Source organism: Taudactylus pleione, unplaced genomic scaffold, assembly GCF_031769625.1.
Source record: "Taudactylus pleione unplaced genomic scaffold, aTauple2 ptg000015l, whole genome shotgun sequence".
Taxonomy (NCBI): Eukaryota; Metazoa; Chordata; class Amphibia; order Anura; family Myobatrachidae; genus Taudactylus; species Taudactylus pleione.
The window spans coordinates 17,437,578-17,455,661 of NW_028284417.1; the positions used below are offsets into that span (position 1 = coordinate 17,437,578).

At 47.7% G+C, this 18,084-nt stretch overlaps 1 protein-coding gene across 3 annotated transcripts in view; it reads left to right on the top strand.

Annotated features, from left to right (window-relative positions):
* The window catches only part of CYB5R4 (cytochrome b5 reductase 4), a 217,597-nt gene that overhangs the window by 136,284 nt on the left and 63,229 nt on the right, over window positions 1–18,084 (top strand). For all 3 annotated transcript variants that reach the window (XM_088470543.1, XM_088470545.1, XM_088470555.1), the window contains one exon: window positions 3,784–3,813. In XM_088470543.1, coding sequence (XP_088326669.1) covers window positions 3,784–3,813 — 30 coding nt within the window. The remainder of the gene's footprint in view (window positions 1–3,783; window positions 3,814–18,084) is intronic.

The window sequence follows — 18,084 nt, forward strand, 5'->3', positions numbered from 1 at the left end:
TGAGCCTGGCATGAGTTTATCATTTTTCCTTCCTTTTTCCCTTTTGGTAGGTACGAACCACTGTATACTGGGATCACCGCATAAGACCTGCTGTTTTGGAGGTGCTATGACCCAGTCGTCTAGCCATCACAGTTTGGACCTTCTCAAAGTTGCTCAGATCCTTACACTTGCCCATTTTTCCTGCTTCCAACACATCAACCTCAAGAGCTGAGTGTTCACCGGCTGCCTAATATATCCCACCCCATGACAGGTTTCATTGTAACGAGATTATCTGTGTTATTCACTTCACCTGTCTGTGGTTTTATTGTTATGGCTGATGGGTATATAATAAAAAAAAGCAGTATATATGTATTAGATGACATCTGTTTACACATGCACTCATAAACTTCAGCTTCCATTAACAAGAATATACAATATATACAATCTCAAAGCAAAAGAGCTGAAAATGACACACTCTAGACTTCATAAGAATATACCTTTAATCCATCATCTGTGAAGACACATTATACATCACACATAGTATCTCCCTCTCAACATTTTGATCCCCTCTGGGATCTTAGTCATGAGACTCACAGTGCAGGTAGTTGTGGCCATATGAGCTTTCATCATCCAAATTCTCTGCCACATGCTTCTAATATGCCTATATAATACTTCTCTTGGTTCACTGCTTTCCAATCTCTTTTGTATGAATAACTTCATTATTCATACAGTTTGTTTTCTTAAATATAAATAGCATTTGGATTGTACAGTACAACCTACATAACTGTATGTCAATTAATGTGTTCTTGCATACAACAAGTACATTTTTTTTAAAGCTCCTCTTACAGTAGTGTGCTCTATGTAAGTGGTGCTTTAGCTCATATTGTTTTGTTCTTCTGTTGGATCCTGGCCTTTGTGTTATGTCCATCTGTAATTGTAATAAAAACTATTGTGTTCCAAATATTGCAGACCCATCCATTTTCTAATTGTGGTGATGGAAATGCACAATCTAAATGAATTATGAAATCTACACACACAGCCAGTAAAGTGGAGCAGTGTCATTTTATGTGGGCTTTTAGATGAAAAGATTATGGGGGTCTAGACTAATCTCTGCACTAGTCTGACTAGTTTTATTCTGTCATTTGCCTCTGTAACCTCTCCTCACTCAGCACCCTCCTGCAGGCCAGGCTTCAGAAGGGGGCTTTCCTTAAAGGATCAGTTAGTGTATATTTAATCTTAAAAATAAAAGTTTTTGTTAGATTATTTGTCTGTATATATATCACTAAACGTTTTTTTTTAACTGTATAAAACTATGGGCCTCATTTTTCAACGACTTTTATCATTCGCAACGAGTGATAAAACTCAGTGTGTATGATGGTGCTCCAGCCAATCTGCTCATATTTCAAACAGATGATAGTTGGGAGCTGATTGGCTGGAGCACCATTATCATACGCAACGAGTTTTATTACTCTTTGCGAATGATAAAACTCTTTGATAAATGAGGCCTTGTGTCTCCAAATGTGCTGATTTTTTAAATGATCAAAATGTGTTAATAATAGCTATTTAATCCTTATTCTGTATAATTGTATTAACAAAACTACATATTTGTTAATAAAGTTTTACTGAATCAGGTTTGAATAGCTATTATTTACATAATCCGATAAATACAAAAATCAAAAACTTTGGGGATATTAGCCAGTTAAGTAGTTAAAGTGCAGACTAGCTTTAATTGGAAGGTATTCACATCATTCTGGTTTATAAATGACAGCTGTTTAAAATGTAGCTCCCTCTTTCCCAAGGGGCCAAAAGTAATTGAACAATTGAACTCAAAAGCTATTTCATGGACAGGTGTGGGTTATTCCTTCATAATTTGTTTATTAGTTAAGCAAGCAAAAGGTCTGGGGGTGATTCCAAGTGTGGCATTTACATTTGCTGTGAACTCATGAACATGTGGTTAAAGGAGTTCTCAATGCAAGTGTAACAGGCCGTCCTTGGGCTACAAAAATAAAAGGAAAAAAATCCATCAGATAGCGGGAACATTAGGAGTGGCCCAATCAATAGGTTGGTACATTCAGTGGTGGTTGATCGCAGGATACTTTCCATGGTAATGAAAGCCCCTTTCACGACATCCAGCCAAATGGAGAACACTCTCCAGGAGGTAGGTATATCATTATGCAAGTCTGCCATAAAGAGAAGGCTTTGCAAGAGCAATACAGAGAGTCCATCACAAGGTGGAAATTATTCATAAGCCTCCAGAATAGAGATACGGAGTTGGAGACCTGGCAGCCTACATGTGCTGCCCAGTGGAACCAGTGACCTGCTCAGTATTCTGGCATTGTTTTTTGTTGCGGTCCAGTTCATCTACATGTGATTGCTCCTCACCTCCTCTCTGTTACGGGTTCAGGACCGAATAGATTCTTATTTGTGCAGAGCGGAGGATCATGTAAGGAGCTAGGTCGGGGGTACCCCTTGAGGAATGCTGTACTGATGGTCCCAAAACAGCCTTGGGGGCTGGTATGCTTGGCTATTCGGAGCTCGAGGGTTGTGTGGTGAGATGCGGCCTTTGGGGTGTAGAACAAGGGCCTTTGGGCCTTGAAGCAGCCTAAGCAGGCTGTGGCCTGTGGCCGTTGATCCAGGTCCTGCTTTTGGGCCTTGTAGCAGCCTTGACAGGCTGTGGCCTGTAGGGCGTAGATCCAGGTGCGGCCTTTGGGCCATGTAGCAGCCTTTGCAGGCTGTGGCCTTTAGACCGTAGAACAAGATGTGGCCTTTGAGCTGTGTAGCAGCCTTGGCAGGCTGTGGCCTGTGGGCCGTAGATCCAGGTGGGGCCTTTGGGCTGTGTAGCTGCCTTGGCAGGCTGTGGCCTTTATGCCGTAGAACAAGATGTGGCCTCTGGGCCGTGTAGCAGCCTTGGCAGGCTGTGATGGTCTGGAGAATGTCCTGTGCTGCTGGGTTGACACAGACGGTGATACGCAGGATTGCATACTTAGGACACTGGTTTGCGACCTGTGCCGCCAGGTTGGCAAAAGCACTTAGACGCTGGAGTGCGACCTGTGCTGCCTGGTTGACACAGGTGGTGGTATGCAGGATTGCTTCCTGTGCTGCCGGGTTGACACAAGCAGGCTGGATTCTGGTATGCAGCCTGTGCCGCCGGGTTGACACAAGCAGCTGCACGCTGGGATGCGGCCATTGCCGGCGGGTTGTCCCGGGAGCTGATGCATCATTGGGGGCCTGTAATAGTTTTAAATCTGCAGTTACATAGAGAGCATAGCAAATCCTTTGGGGCAACTCTATCCAGCCATTTTTCACCAGCATAATTTGTCATGTAGCCCTGCTTTTAAAACGTTTTGCAGGGGACGTGAGCTGGAGAACTGATAAGAAAGTGCAACTTGGTCATTGCAGCGGCTTATTAATCTTCTCATTTACACCCCTATTCTGCAGACATTTTAAATTGGTCAACTTCATTGTCTTCTGAGATCTACTATTCCACCTTGATTTTGCCACAATTCATCATCAGCAGAGGAGGAGAGTTCTCCTGTTTCCTCTACATAGCAAACATGAAAATAAAATCATGAAATGGTGATACAGTATTATACTTCAGATTAGTGTTTCACAAATGAGAGTCCTGGTCATAAGAGATTTATATCATTTATGTATATGAAACATATGATCTACTATGCTGTATTATGCTTAAATTTTTCTGTTTACAGTTATGAAACAGTATAGTAAAATAATTTTTCTGTATATCATTGTCTGTAATGACTAGGAATGTAAATTTTACAACCTTTTTGTATTCATTTATTCTAGAGTTAAGCCACACAGTTCAGAACTTTGAAGGTAAGATCAGATACTTGTTTATTTCAAGTGTATCATTAGCAATACAATTGTGGTAGTATCTGTAAATGTAACATCAATAATGCTTTCATATACAGTCAGGTGCATAAATATTGGGACATTGACAGAATTTTCATAGTTTGGCCTCTATTCACCACCACAATGGCTTTGAAATGAAACAAACAAGATGTGCTTTAACTGCAGACTTTCAGATTTAATTTGAGGGTAATTACATCCAAATGAGGTGAACGGTGTAGGAATTACAACGGTTTCTATATGTGCCTCCCACTTTTTAAGGGGCCAAAAGTAATGGGACTATCAACTCAAAAGCTATTTCATGGACAGGTGTGGGCTATTCCCTCATTATTTCATTATCAATTAAGCAGGTAAAAGGTCTGGAGTTGATTCTAGGTGTGACATTTGCATTTGGAATCAGTTGCTGTCGACTCTCAATATGAGATCTAAAGAGCTGTCACTATCAGTGAAGCAAGCCATCATTAGACTGAAAAATCAAAACAAACCCTTCAGAGAGATAGCAAAAACATTAGGTGTGGCCAAATCAACTGTTTGGAACATTCTTAAAAAGAAAGAACGCATTGGAGAGCTCAGCAACACCAAAAGACCAGGAAGACCACAGAAAACAACTGTGGTGGATGACAGAAGAATTATTTCCCTGGTGAAGAAAAACCCCTTCACAACAGTTGGCCAAATCAAGAACACTCTCCAGGAGGTAGGTGTATATGTATCAAAGTCAACAATCAAGAGAATACTTCACAAGAGTGAATATAGAGGGTTCACCACAAGATGTAAACCACTGGTGAGCCTCACAAACAGGAAGACCAGATTAGAGTTTGCCAAACAACATCTAAAAAAGCCGTTACACTTCTGGAACAGCATCCTATGGACAGATGAGACAAAGATCAACTTGTACCAGAGTGATGGGAAGAGAAGAGTATGGAGAAGGAAAGGAACTGCTCATAATCCAAAACATACCACCTCATCAGTGAAGCATGGTGGTGGTGTCATGGCGTGGGCATGTATGACTGCCAATGGAACTGGTTCCCTTGTATTTATTGATGATGTGACTGCTGACAAAAGCAGCAGAATGAATTCTGAAGTGTTTCGGGCAATATTATATGCTCATATTCAGTCGAATGCTTCAGAACTCATTGGACGGCGCTTCACAGTGCAGATGGACAATGACCTGAAGCATACTGCAAAAGCAACCAAAGAGATTTTTAAGGCTAAAAAGTGAAATGTTATACAATAGGCAAGTCAATCCCCTGACCTGAATCCGATTGAGCATGCATTTCACTTGATGAAGACAAAACTGAAGGGAAAATGCCCCAAGAACAAGCAGGAACTGAAGACATTTGCAGTAGAGGCCTGGCAGAGCATCACCAGGGATGAAACCCAGCGTCTGGTGATGTCTATGCGTTCCAGACTTCAGGCTGTAATTGCCTGCAAAGGATTTGCAACAAAGTGAAAGTTAGATTTAGGATTGTTTAGTTTGTCCCATTACTTTTGGCCCCTTAAAAAGTGGGAGGCACATATAGAAACCGTTGTAATTCCTACACCGTTCACCTGATTTGTATGTAATTACTTTCAAATTAAATCTGAAAGTCTGCAGTTAAAGCACATCTTGTTTGTTTCATTTCAAAGCCATTGTGGTGGTGAATAGAGGCCAAAATATGAAAATTATGTCAATGTCCCAATATTTATGCACCTGACTGTTTTTGTTCACTTTGAAGACCTTGTATCTTTTCAACAAGCTTCATTCATTTTCATGTGTGAGCTTTTGTGTCTAATACATTCTCTGTTAAAGAGTATAAATGTATTTATGTATTTATTATAAATGTATTTATGTATCAAGGGGAGGCCAGAGATTGTTGCAAAAAAAACGCTGTGTAATAGAAATATTTGTAGTGTAAGATGCAAATTAATTAATTCAATCACTCATTCAGTATATATCCGTTCTTTTGGCTCCAGGTCATATGGGCACCACTTTTGGTGGATATACTCCATACTAAAAAGGTGTCATGTTCACATAGGGGGCCATGATCACATATTGGAGACCCCCAAGGAGTGTTGACCTAGTAAAACTGCAAAGAAAATAGCAAGCTGCTGTACAACATTGATAGCTACGCGAAGATAATCCACAATGAAAGAAACAAAAATGTTTCACATTCATATTAACAAAACAACTGCATGAGTTTTTGTTTACTGAAAAGTTTTGTGTGCCCTCTTGGGGTTTTGAGGTCTACACTTTGTGATCAGAGGAGTGGGGTAACCTTGATGCCCTCCATTGGTTATTGCAGCACCAAGTATCTGTAGTGCTGTACAAGGTATGAATACAAATGTAGACACAAATAATCCAATTTCTTCTTCAGGGTCCATAGGCTTCACAGGGAGACCTTGAGGTGTAGGTGGTGTATCTGGAATCCGGGCACCACGCAGTTAAAAGCTTTCAGCTCCCAGGATGCATCGGTCCACTCTCCCTCAAATTATGTGCTGCAGGCTCAAGTGAGGATACAAGATGGGTTATGTAGTTAGTGTTATACTCCACCAGACCCATCAGACAACCCAGCGTCTGTACAAGAGCCCCCCATGGCTTCATTTTCTCAGGTTCTGCCCACTATTGCGAACCGCCTAGAGGTTTCCGGCTGTCATTCCCCCTATGGCGTTACCACAGCAGGCCATAATTCCCCCTTTGGGGTTGCCACAACAGGTTTAGACGACACAGGTACCTCCTGTGCCCCCACCATGGATAGACGTACTCTCTAACTCTGTGTAGAGTCTAATGGCTACATCTAAAGCCTTTCAAACCATGTTGCAAGGTGAGAAGCCTTTACCCATTAAGCCCTCTAAGCGTCCTGTGTTATCGTCACAGTCCACGCAACTCTCAGATTCTGAATTATCATCTGAGGAGGCAGTAGATGCTGATCTCTCTAACCTTGACTCCCCTCTGGAGGAGGATGAGAGTTGGTCAAAAATTAATATTCCTGCCTTGGTACGAGCTGTCAGATCCATCTTATTAATAGAAGATGACGAGCCAGACCCTAAATCCAAGCACCCACTGTTTAAACGACAGAAAGTGACTTCAGCAAAATTGGATCAACTAGCTGAACACATGGCTGCAGCCTGACAATTGCCTGGTAACGTTTTAACCACAAAAACGTCTGACCTCATGTTACCTTTTTCATGTGGCTCATTGTGCAAAATGTGAAAAAAACCCTGTGGTGGATTCCTATGTTACGCATTTAATTAAAAGCGCTGCGCTGCCTATTCCTACAGTTACTTCCTTGAAAGATCCTACATATAGGAAAGTGGAAGCTTGCCTGAAATTGATATACTCTCTTTCAGGGACTGTTGCCTGTCCAACCATGGCTATTGCATGGGTGGTTAAAGCTATAGAGAGCTGGGCTGACGCACTTGAAGACTCTTTTTCCCTCAGATGCTTCTAGGGATCAGATGTCTTTTGTTGCTCACATTCGAGATGCAGCTTCCTATATTAGAGAAGCAACATTGGATGCCAGTCTCCTATTGGAAGACAGATGCGGATTCCAAGAAAGGCCTAGAAGGGTTACCCTACAATGGGGAGATCTTGTTTGGCCCAGACCTTGACAATATTGTAACCACGTTGGCAGCATTAAAAAAAACTGCATTTCTGCCTTCAGCAGCTACTTCTACCAGGCCTCGGACAACATCACTTAAGTCCTTTCGTCCTCAGGGAAAGCCTAAAGGCCAGTGCCTTCCTTGGCATTCGGCTTCCACTAGGGCCGCCAAACCCAGGACCAAGCAGACCTGGAAAACCAGACTCCCTGCTTCAAAACCCGAGGATAAACCCTCAGCCTAACAGGACAGGCCTCCCTCTGGGATATCCCAGAGTGGGAGGCTGACTTCTTAAGTTTGCCCAGTGCTGGTGTCAAACCACCATGGATGCTTGGGTAAGAGAAGTTGTCTCTCATGGGTACGCCCTCTCATTTCTCAGACTGCCTCCCCACCAGTTTTTCTACACAGGCCTTCCTTTAGACCTGAACAAGGGCTTATAAATCCAGAAAGCCATACAGTCCTTGCTGCAAGCAGGGGCAGTTGTGCCAGTCCCACTATCTCAGAGAGAGACTGGTTATTATTCTACTCTCTTTTTGGTTCAGAAGCTGAATGGGTCTCATCGGCTTATCCTCAACCTCAAATCCAGGAACAAATTCCTCAGGGTACACAGGTTCAGGATGGAAACCCTACGCTCCATCATCCTAGCTATAGCGCCTGGGGACTTCATGGTATTTCTTGAAATTCCCGACAGGTACCTACATGTACCTATAGCGCCCTCACATCAGTGATATCTCCGGTTTGCTATACTACAGCAACACTTCCAATGCCAGGCTCTGCCCTTTGGACTATCCATAGCTCCACGGGTATTTACCAAAATTATGGTCATCATGGCGGCCCACCTCGGTGGTCAGAGTGTCCGACTGTTACCGTATCTGGATGACCTCCTGCTCCTAGCAGGATCCCAAGGAGTGCTTCACCACCATTTGCAGTTAACCATTGCTGTCCTGCACAAGCACGGATGGTTAATTAACTGGAAAAAGTCCTCCATGAATCCCTCACAGAGAATGATTCATCTGGGAGCCCTGCTGGATTCTCAGGATCAGAGAATCTTTCTGACATCAGACAAGATCTCCACACCTCAACTACGAGTGCGCAGATGTCTCCACAGTCGCCGAGTGTAGATCCACTCAGCAATGCAGGTTCTGTTACCCCTGGTGTCCACCTTCAACATGGTGGAATATGCTCAGTTCCATTCCTGGCCTTTGCAAGGGCTGATCCTCTCCAGGTGAAACAGGTTACCACCATCTCGTCTAACCAAGGGTCGCCCCTTTTGGATCCCGGACTGGGCAATCCTAAAAATGGACGCCAGTCTCCCAGGCTGGGGCGCAGTGACCGGTCCGCACTCCTTTCAGGACCATTGGACATCGGTCGAATCAACCCTGCCAATCAACATATTGGAACTTCGAGCTGTTTACGGGCCCTCAACCTGGCTCAGCACATACTTCACGGAAAACCTGTACAAGTTATGTCCGACAATGCCACAAAAGTGACTTACATCAACCATCAAGGAGGGACTTGAAGTTGTGCAGCAATAACAGAAGTGTCACGCATTCTGACATGGGCAGAGGGTCACTTCCAGGCCATCTCTGCAGTGTTCATTCCAGGAGTTCTAACTTGGGATGCAGACTTCCTCAGCCGTCACGACGTGCATCTCGGGGAATGTTCGCTTCACCAAAAGGTGTTTCAACTCCTAGTGTACAGATGGGGCCTCTCAGAGGTGGACCTCATGGCCTCCCGACACAATCACAAACCACTGTACGGGTCCAGAACATGAGATGCAGAGGCAACCTTTGTAGACGCACCAGTGAAGTGGACTTACAGTTTGCGTACCTATTCACTCCAGTCCCCCTTCTTCATCGAGTTCTTCGGAAGTTCAAAAAAGACGGAGGCACTGTCCTCCTGGTGACTCCAGCTTGGCCAAGATGTCAGATCTTCGGAGTCTCTCCATCGACACTCCGTTCCTGTTGCCTCAATGACTGGACCTGGTCCTTGTCTTTACCCGGACCTGGGTTGTCTGTCTTTGACGGCGTGGCTCTTGAGACATCCTTCCTGAGGTCCAAAGGTTTCTCTAGCGCTGTAGTTAAAACTATGCTCTGAGCGCGTAAACCAGCCTCTACTCGGATCTACCACAGAGCGTGGCGTACATATTTCCAGTGGTGTTGTATCAAAAATTACGACCCCCAGGTGGTTAGAATTTCCAGAGTCCTGGCCTTCCTTCAAGCTGGATTGGACCTAGGACTCGCCTGGCCTCATTGAAAGTGCATAGCTGTGCTCAGTCCATTTGGTTCTAGCGTAGACTTGCTCCACTACCGGATATCCACACCTTCCTCCAGGGTGTCCTCCGGATTCAACCTCCCTTTGTCCCTCCAGTGGCTCCTTTGGATTTAAACTCTATAAGACTTGATCCAGAGTGCGCAATCAAAAGCTGCCCATGTGACACCATAAAAGCCTTCACCAAACTTTACAATAATGCCAAAAATCACAAATTGTGTCACACAGTGGCGCTAAAGACAAATAAGATTATAAAACAATACTTTCTTTCAAAGTTCTTAAATACTGAAGTCTGTTCCCATAGGACTTCTGTTAAGTAAATGAAGTCTGGAAGACGCTCTGATTCCTTTCAGGTACTTTAATATCTCCAAGAAAAAAAAGGTGTCGTGAAACAAAAAAAACCTTTAATAAAACGTATTGCACTCACATTTGAATGTAAAAAACAGCATATATCACCAAATGGTGAACACTTAAGCATCCACAGGATATGGGGTGCAGTCAGATGAAGTGGGAAAGACGATATGATTCCCTCCAGGTACTTTAATATCTCCAAAAGAAGGAATAAAAGACTGATAGTGCAATATTGTCATAAAACATAAAAAACATATTCAGACATATTGCACTCACTTTTAAATATAAAAGAAACAGCATATATCACCAAGTGGTGAATACTTAGGCATCCACAAGATACAGGGTGTAATCAGGATATCCCTTAGATGTTAGTTCCTTTGGATCATCCACAGCATGTCCCGGAAACCTGCATAGAAGTTCCAAACAATGGGTATCCAGCGTTTCACCTCTGCTTGTGAAGTCCTTACATCCGTGTCCCAGTTTAACGCGTTTCGAACCGTTCTGGTTCTTCCTCAGAAGCTTTTTGGACTAATGTTACCAAGATCCACTTTTTATACCCCTTGCAATTACCTCCAAACTGCGGCAACCTCCGTTGATTATCAAAACCGGAAGTCCGTCACCGGATATTGCGTCATGCGTTCCACATACTGTAATGGAACGCAAACCGGAAGTTCATCGCAGAGTGTGCTGTTCTTGCGTTCCACAGACCAGGAAGTTCATCGCTGATATATATGCCTGGTTCTGGAATGCAAAGTGTAGGAGAAGGAATTTTTTACTCCTGCTGCTCACTATCCACTCGCTAGTGGTTTAGGTCTCCTAGCTGATAATCTGGCCCTGGAGTTACAGTGATAAAACAATGACCGTGCTGGCCAAAATCTCCATTACAAATGTGGATTCTGAACAATACACAAATGCATCACATACATATTCCCAAGATATTCACACATGAACCATATACACAAAATACATTCATATACATACTTTGATTACTATATACAAGTAATAGATATCTGTATTTCTACTTCAGGGTCCATAGGGTATCCACAGGATACCTTGGGGTATAGGTGATGATGTCAGGCATTGGGCACCATAGAGTTAAGTTTCAGCCTCCCAGGATGCACTAGGGTCCCCCTCCTATACCCCGCCCCCGAGCCAAGGCATCTCAGTTTAGTTTGGTGCCCGGCCGGAGTCGGATGCACCTGTTAGAGGGGGGCCATGAAGAGCCCCTGAAGTTTCTTCAATGCAGCTGTGGCTGCACATCTGGAAGTACAGCATGGACAGTCTGTCCTGACGTCCATGCTGTCTTCCCTACACCCCCGTCGGTACCAGAACGCCGGTACTGATCCCGGGGATGCTGGTAGGCATCTGGGGTCACAGCTAGCGGTGACCCCAGATGTTTAGGACCATAGCCGGAATCAAGGGGGACAACAGGTAAAGCAGCGGGGTCCCGCGGTGGGTCCCCGCTGATACATGGTCCCAAGTCCCCAAGCAGGGGGCTCCCTGGGGACTAGCTGCAGTGTGGAGCCAGGTTCTAACCTGCGCTTCCACTACCTCCCTGGGACAGCAGGACCGCGGCATGCGGTAGCGCTACGGCGTCCCAGGGCTTAAATGCATGCCAGGGGAGCGCGCCTTCCCTGTCTCACAGCCGGCGCCTCCCCCGCTGCACACAGCCCTCTCTGCTCTAGCTGACTGGTTCTGTGTCAGCGCTCCTCCCCCAGGCCGGCCTCCTCTCTGCTCCTCGGTGGCCATCTTTGGAAGAAGCATGGTGAGCGCTGCTGGACGCTGGTGAACGGTGGCATCGCGGTCTGGGTCCCCCTGCATACCTCTCCTCCGTTGGATTAAGGTCTGTGTATGCAGCGCTGTCTCCTACCAGGCTCTGAGTCTGTGTAGTTGAGGATCAGCGCTGATAGTGCAGGAATTGATTTCTTTGCATTGTATGTGACCTATGCTAGCGTCTTCTGCCTGTACTTTCATTTTCTATCTGTCAGCATTTAACTGTCCCTGTTCTTTCTGCTAAAGCCCTTGCGGTGCGGTGCTTGCAGGGTGGTCTCACACTATACTAATGAGTATCAGTGAGAGGGGTCACATACTTACCATTATGTCTGAAAGTGATTTTCCTCTCCAGCTTTTATGTACTACATGCAAGGTACCTATAGCGGAGGGGGACGGTAGTGCGCAGGGACTATGTCGACGGTGTTATTCGTTGACATGACCGATTACGGTCACGGCTCCGGTACAGGAGCCGCCCTGGGCTTGTTTTGCCAAAGCGCTTACAACCCTCGTGGGCCAGTTAGCTCCTCAGCCTGCATTCACTCAGATGGGTTTGTCCCAGCAGTCAGTGGTGTCGTCACCATGCAGGGTTTCCCAAGACAATTGATGGTACCCCACAGTCTCCCTATTTCCCCTCCTCAGGTCTCTCATGAGCCTGCGTGGGTTAATTCGTTAACGAGCTCTGTACAGCAGTTGTCAGAAGTGTTGCAAGGGGAGTCTGTGATGCGGCCTCACAAGCGGCCGGTGGCGTCTCTGTCTGCTCCTTATGAGGATGACGACGGGACGTCCGACAACGGGGAGATTCTGGATCTTTCTGACCAGGAACCTTCCCGTCCTAAAGAGTCGGACGCTAAGTCTAAGGTGTATATACCTGGCCTTATTCGTGCAGTCCGTACTGCTTTAGTTATTGAGGATGAGGAGCCTCCAGTATCAAAGTCCAAATACGCCTTTTTCAAGGATGTTAAAGGAGATACCACAGTGTTTCCTCTTTCGGGGCAATTAGTTGACCATCTAGAGGAAGCTTGGAAACAGCCAGGCAAACGATATCATCCTCAAAGGCGTTTAGCAGTGGCGTATCCGTTTGCGGACAATTATTTTGCCAAGTGGGAGTCCCCTCCACAGATGCATTCTCATGTGACACGCCTTGTCCGTAGTGCCACATTACCCATGCCATCCATGTCCTCCCTTAAGGATGCTACGGACCGCAAGGTGGAGATCTGCCTGAAGTCCGTCTATTCCCTTGCGGGGGGGGCAGCGCGGCCAGCTATGGCCATTTGCTGGGTTGCCAGAGCTATGGAGCACTGGGATGATACGTTGGAGGCGTCCTTCGATTCCGACTGTCTGGCTGAGCAGACGGCATTGATTGGCAATCTTCGGGATTCGGTACTTATATCAAGGAAGCGGCCTTGGATATTAGTACCCTGGCGTCTCGAATTTCTTCAGCAGCTGTAGCTGCTCGTCGCACATTGTGGTTGCGATCTTTGAAGGCGGACGCGGATTCCAAAAAGGGTTTGGAGGCGTTGCCTTTTAACGGAGAAGTTCTCTTTGGTCCGGACCTGGACAAAATTGTAGCCACGCTGGCGGCAGCCAAATCGGCATGTCTCCTGTCTGCTGCAGTTCCTTCCGGTTCGGGTAAGTCGTCCTTTCGGCCTTATAGGACCCAGGGTAGGCCTAAAGCACAGTCCTTTCCCCGACAGGCTGGCCCCAAGAAATCGGCCAAGCCCCGAAAGCAGGCCTGGAGTACCAGACGTCCGGCCCCTAAGCCGGATGACAAGCCTGCGGCCTGACGGTCCGGGCCTTCCTTTGGGGGATCCCAAAGTGGGAGGCCGCCTGCTGAAGTTCGCCCGGTGTTGGTCGGTCACCACGATGGACACTTGGGTTCTCGAGGTGGTCTCACAGGGGTATGCCCTCTCCTTCCGGCACAGACCCCCGGCTCGTTTCTTCACCACGGGTCTACCATCAGACCGGAACAAAGCCACGGAGCTGCAGAAGGTTTTGCACACTATGCTCCAGGCTGGAGTTATAGTGTCTTCCATTCTCCCAGAGGGGCCAGGGTTTCTATTCCAATCTCTTTTTGGTGCAGAAACCCAATGGGTCGTTTCGTCCGATTCTCAACCTCAAAGCTCTCAACAAGTCTTTGCGGGTGCCGAAGTGTCGGATGGAGTCCCTTCGGTGCATCATTCTGGCGCTGGAGCCTGGGGACTACATGGTGTCATTGGACATACAGGACGCTTACCTGCATGTCCCTATTCTGTTGCGCCATCAGCAGTTCCTCAGGTTTGCAATCCGCAGCGACCACTTTCAGTTCCGGGCGTTACCTTTTGGCCTGGCGACAGCACCACGTGTTTTCACCAAGGTGATGGCGGTCATGGCGGCTTCCCTGTGGCTGCAGGGAGTCCGCATGTTGCCGTACTTGGACGACCTTCTCTTAGTGGCAGGATCTCCGGAGCTCCTTCTGCGCCACTTGGACCTGACCATTGCGCTACTGCAACGGCACGGCTGGTTGATAAACTGGCAGAAGTCCACCCTGATCCCATCTCAGCGGATTCTGCATCTCGGAGCCTTATTGGACTCGGGACAGCAAAGGATCTTTGTGACAGGGGAAAAGATCTCTGCCTTACAGTCGAGGGTGCGCAGTTGTCTGCAGAGCCGCCGGGTGTCTCTGCACTCGGCAATGAGGTTACTGGGCTCCATGGTGTCGGTATTCGACATGGTGGAATATGCCCAGTTTCACTCCAGACCTCTGCAGCACCTGATCCTGTCCAAATGGTATGGACTGCCTCAGAGTCTGAAGTCCCAGACGTTGGTGCTCACTCCGGAGGTTCGCCTGTCTCTAGCCTGGTGGTTGCAGACGACCTATCTCAACAGGGGTCGTCCGTTCTGGGTGGCGAATTGGGTCCTGTTAACAACGGACGCCAGTCTTCGGGGCTGGGGAGCGGTCTTAGGTCCACACTAGTTCCAGGGCAGGTGGACTCCGGCAGAAGCAGAGCTTCCAATAAACATCTTGGAACTCCGAGCGGTTTTCAATGCTCTCCAGCAGGCACATCGGGTTCTCCAAGGTCACCCGGTGCAGATCCAGTCAGACAACGCTACCACCGTGGCGTACATAAACCGGCAAGGAGGAAGCCGAAGTCGGGCGGCTCTTGTAGAGGTGTCTCGGATCCTGGTATGGGCGGAGCGCAATCTTCCGGCCATATCAGCTGTCTTCATCCCGGGACTGCTAAACTGGGAGGCGGACTTTCTCAGTCGCCAGGATGTTCATCCAGGGGAATGGTCCCTGCACCCGAATCTTTTTCAACTGCTGCTGGACAGGTGGGATCGACCTCATGGCGTCCAGAGATCGACCTCATGGCGTCCCGGCACAACAACAAGTTGCCGGTGTACGGGTCTCGCACAAGAGACGAAGAGGTGTCTCTGGTGGATGCTCTGTCCGTCTGGTGGACGTTCCGGTTTGCTTACCTCTTTCCTCCGGTTTCCCTTCTTCCACGGGTAATCCGGAAATTCAAACAGGACGGAGGGACTCTCCTGTTGATAGCTCCCGCATGGCCCAGACGGCACTGGTTCTCAGATATTCAGGGTCTGTCCGTGGACAGTCCTCTGCGCTTACCGCTCCGACCGGACCTTCTGTCACAGGGTCCTTGTCTTCACCCGGACCTGACTCGGCTGTCTTTGACGGCGTGGCTGTTGAGACGGCCATGTTAAGGTCCAGGGGGTTTTCCAGCTCTGTGGTGTGAACCATGCTAAGAGCTCGGAAACTGTCTTCCGCGAGAATATACCATCGCGTGTGGCATATGTTCTTCCAGTGGTGTCGACCGAGAGGTTATGCACCGCGGGAGTTTCGTCTGTCTCGTGTTCTCGCCTTCCTACAAGCGGGACTAGAAGCGGGGAAGGTGCAGGTTTCTGCCCTCTCTGTCTGGTTTCACCGTAGGATTGCTACAATCCCTGATGTACGCACCTTTATGCAGGGCGTTCTGCGAATTCAGCCGCCTTTTGTACCACCCGTTGCGCCTTGGGACTTGGCTGTGGTCCTGAGAGCTCTCCAAGGACCGCCGTTTGAACCACTGGGCTCAGTGGATCTTAAATGGCTTACAGCTAAGACTGTTTTCCTTCTGGCCATAGCTTCGGCCAGACGTGTTTCTGATTTAGGGGCTCTCTCTTGTAGACCCCCTTTCTTGATTTTTCATGGGAACAGGGCAGTGCTACGCACTCGTCCTGATTTTCTTCCCAAAGTTGTTTCCCAGTTTCATGTTAATGAGGAAATAGTTGTTCCAGCTTTTAACGCACCCGGCCTTTCAGTGGGTGAGGCCACTTTGGATGTTTTGCGGGCCTTAAGGACTTATGTTGACCGCACTTCTTCGTTTAGTAAGTCGGACGCCTTGTTTGTCCTCTATAGCTTCCGTAAAAAGGGTTGGCCTGCTTCAAAGCAAACTTTGGCAGCCTGGATCCGTATGGCTATTTCTGAAGCTTATCTTCATGAAGGCCTGCCGGTTCCTCCTTCTGTGAAGGCTCATTCCACTAGGTCTGTGGGTCCTTCGTGGGCAGCTCGACGAGGTGCCTCTGCAGTCCAGATCTGCAAGGCTGCTACGTGGTCCTCTGTCCATACATTTGTGAGGTATTATGCGTTTGACACCTTTGCCTCTCAGGATGCTTCCTTCGGGCGGCGGATTCTCCTTTCAGCACAGGAGCGTCCCCACTCTTAAAGGATACTGCTTTGGGACATCCCCAAGGTATCCTGCGGATACCCTATGGACCCTGAAGTAGAAAATATGAGATATGGTAAGAACTTACCCTTGTTATCTCTATTTCTACGATGTCCATAGGGTTCCACAGGACTCCCTCCCTGTCGCACCTGTGCTGCAGATGGGCTTTACTCTGGTCACTGTTTTTTCCGTCTCCCTCTGGTGAGAATGTGATTCTTGTGTGTATCCAGATCTATCTTCTCTCTCTTCCTTCTCCTTCCTCGGCCTATGGCTTGGTACCTAACTGAGATTCCTTGGCTCGGGGGCGGGGTATAGGAGGGGGACCCTAGTGCATCCTGGGAGGCTGAAACTTAACTCTATGGTGCCCGATGCCTGACGTCATCACCTATACTCCAAGGTATCCTGTGGAACCCTATGGACTTCGTAGAAATAGAGATAACAAGGGTAAGTTCTTACCATATCTCATATATTTCCTCACTGAACAACATCTATCTGGAGCTCTCCCAAGTCATTTTCTGAGACTCCAAACTGACCAGTCCTCTTGCAGGTTGCACCAATGACCTGCAGTGCAGACAGTGGGGTGCTTTCTGGTGACAAAACATCAGGAGAGCTATGCCCTGTGCAGAAACCTGGATCATCAATCTGTAGTAGTGGAGAGCAGAAATTAGAGTCTTGTACTGCTGGTACTGTATGTGGAGAGGATGAATTAGAGGAGTAGTGGGAGACCCAAGTACTGTGTGTCTGGTATGTTCTGCGCACACTGGGCCTGATCCAGACCCGGTCGCAAGCGCTGAGCGCTCGCAACCGGGTCGATGGTGGCCCACAGCACATGCGCACGACGAAGCCGGCTCTGTTGTGTGCATGCGCGAGACCCGGCTAGCGACGGGCAATCTGACGATCTGGGTCTCACCCCAAAGGGGGCGAGCTGTCGATGTTGAGTAACAGCTCGCCCCGTTTGGTAGGTGGGCCGGGGGGGAGGTGGCTGCCCAAATGAAGGCGTTGCCGTTTGGGGACCGCCCCACTGACATCATGAGTGATGTCAGCAGAGAGCTTCCGGCTCTGTTAGCTCTCTGGGGCTTGCGATGAACGAGACCCTACCACAAGGGTCTCGTCGCAAGCCCGATGGTCTTGACCATCGCGACCATCATCATGGCCGCTCGCTATAGCTGTGGATGGTCACCCACAGCTATGCGAGCGGCCAGGAGGCCGCTCCTAAAAAAACCAGCGCCCGCCCTGATTCAGAGCGAGCGCTCGCTTTTTGCGAGCGCCTCTGAATCAGGCCCAGTGTGTGCTGTTAGCAGAGAGAAAGCTGGGCTCATGGAGTGGGGATAAGGGAGCATCTGGGGTGGATGTCCTGAAGTTTTGAAGAAATGTACCTGGTTCAGGGAAGAGGAGAGCAGCATCTGTTTGTGGTAATAGGCAACAGGTGACATAATTTAAAACTAATAGGAGACTGCCCAGGAGAGGTCAGAGGAGCATGTTCCGAGCTCTGACCTCAATCTGCACAGTAACAAAGCTGCCACCGAACACACTGTAGATATGGTTTCCCCCCTTACAAGAGAAATTCTGC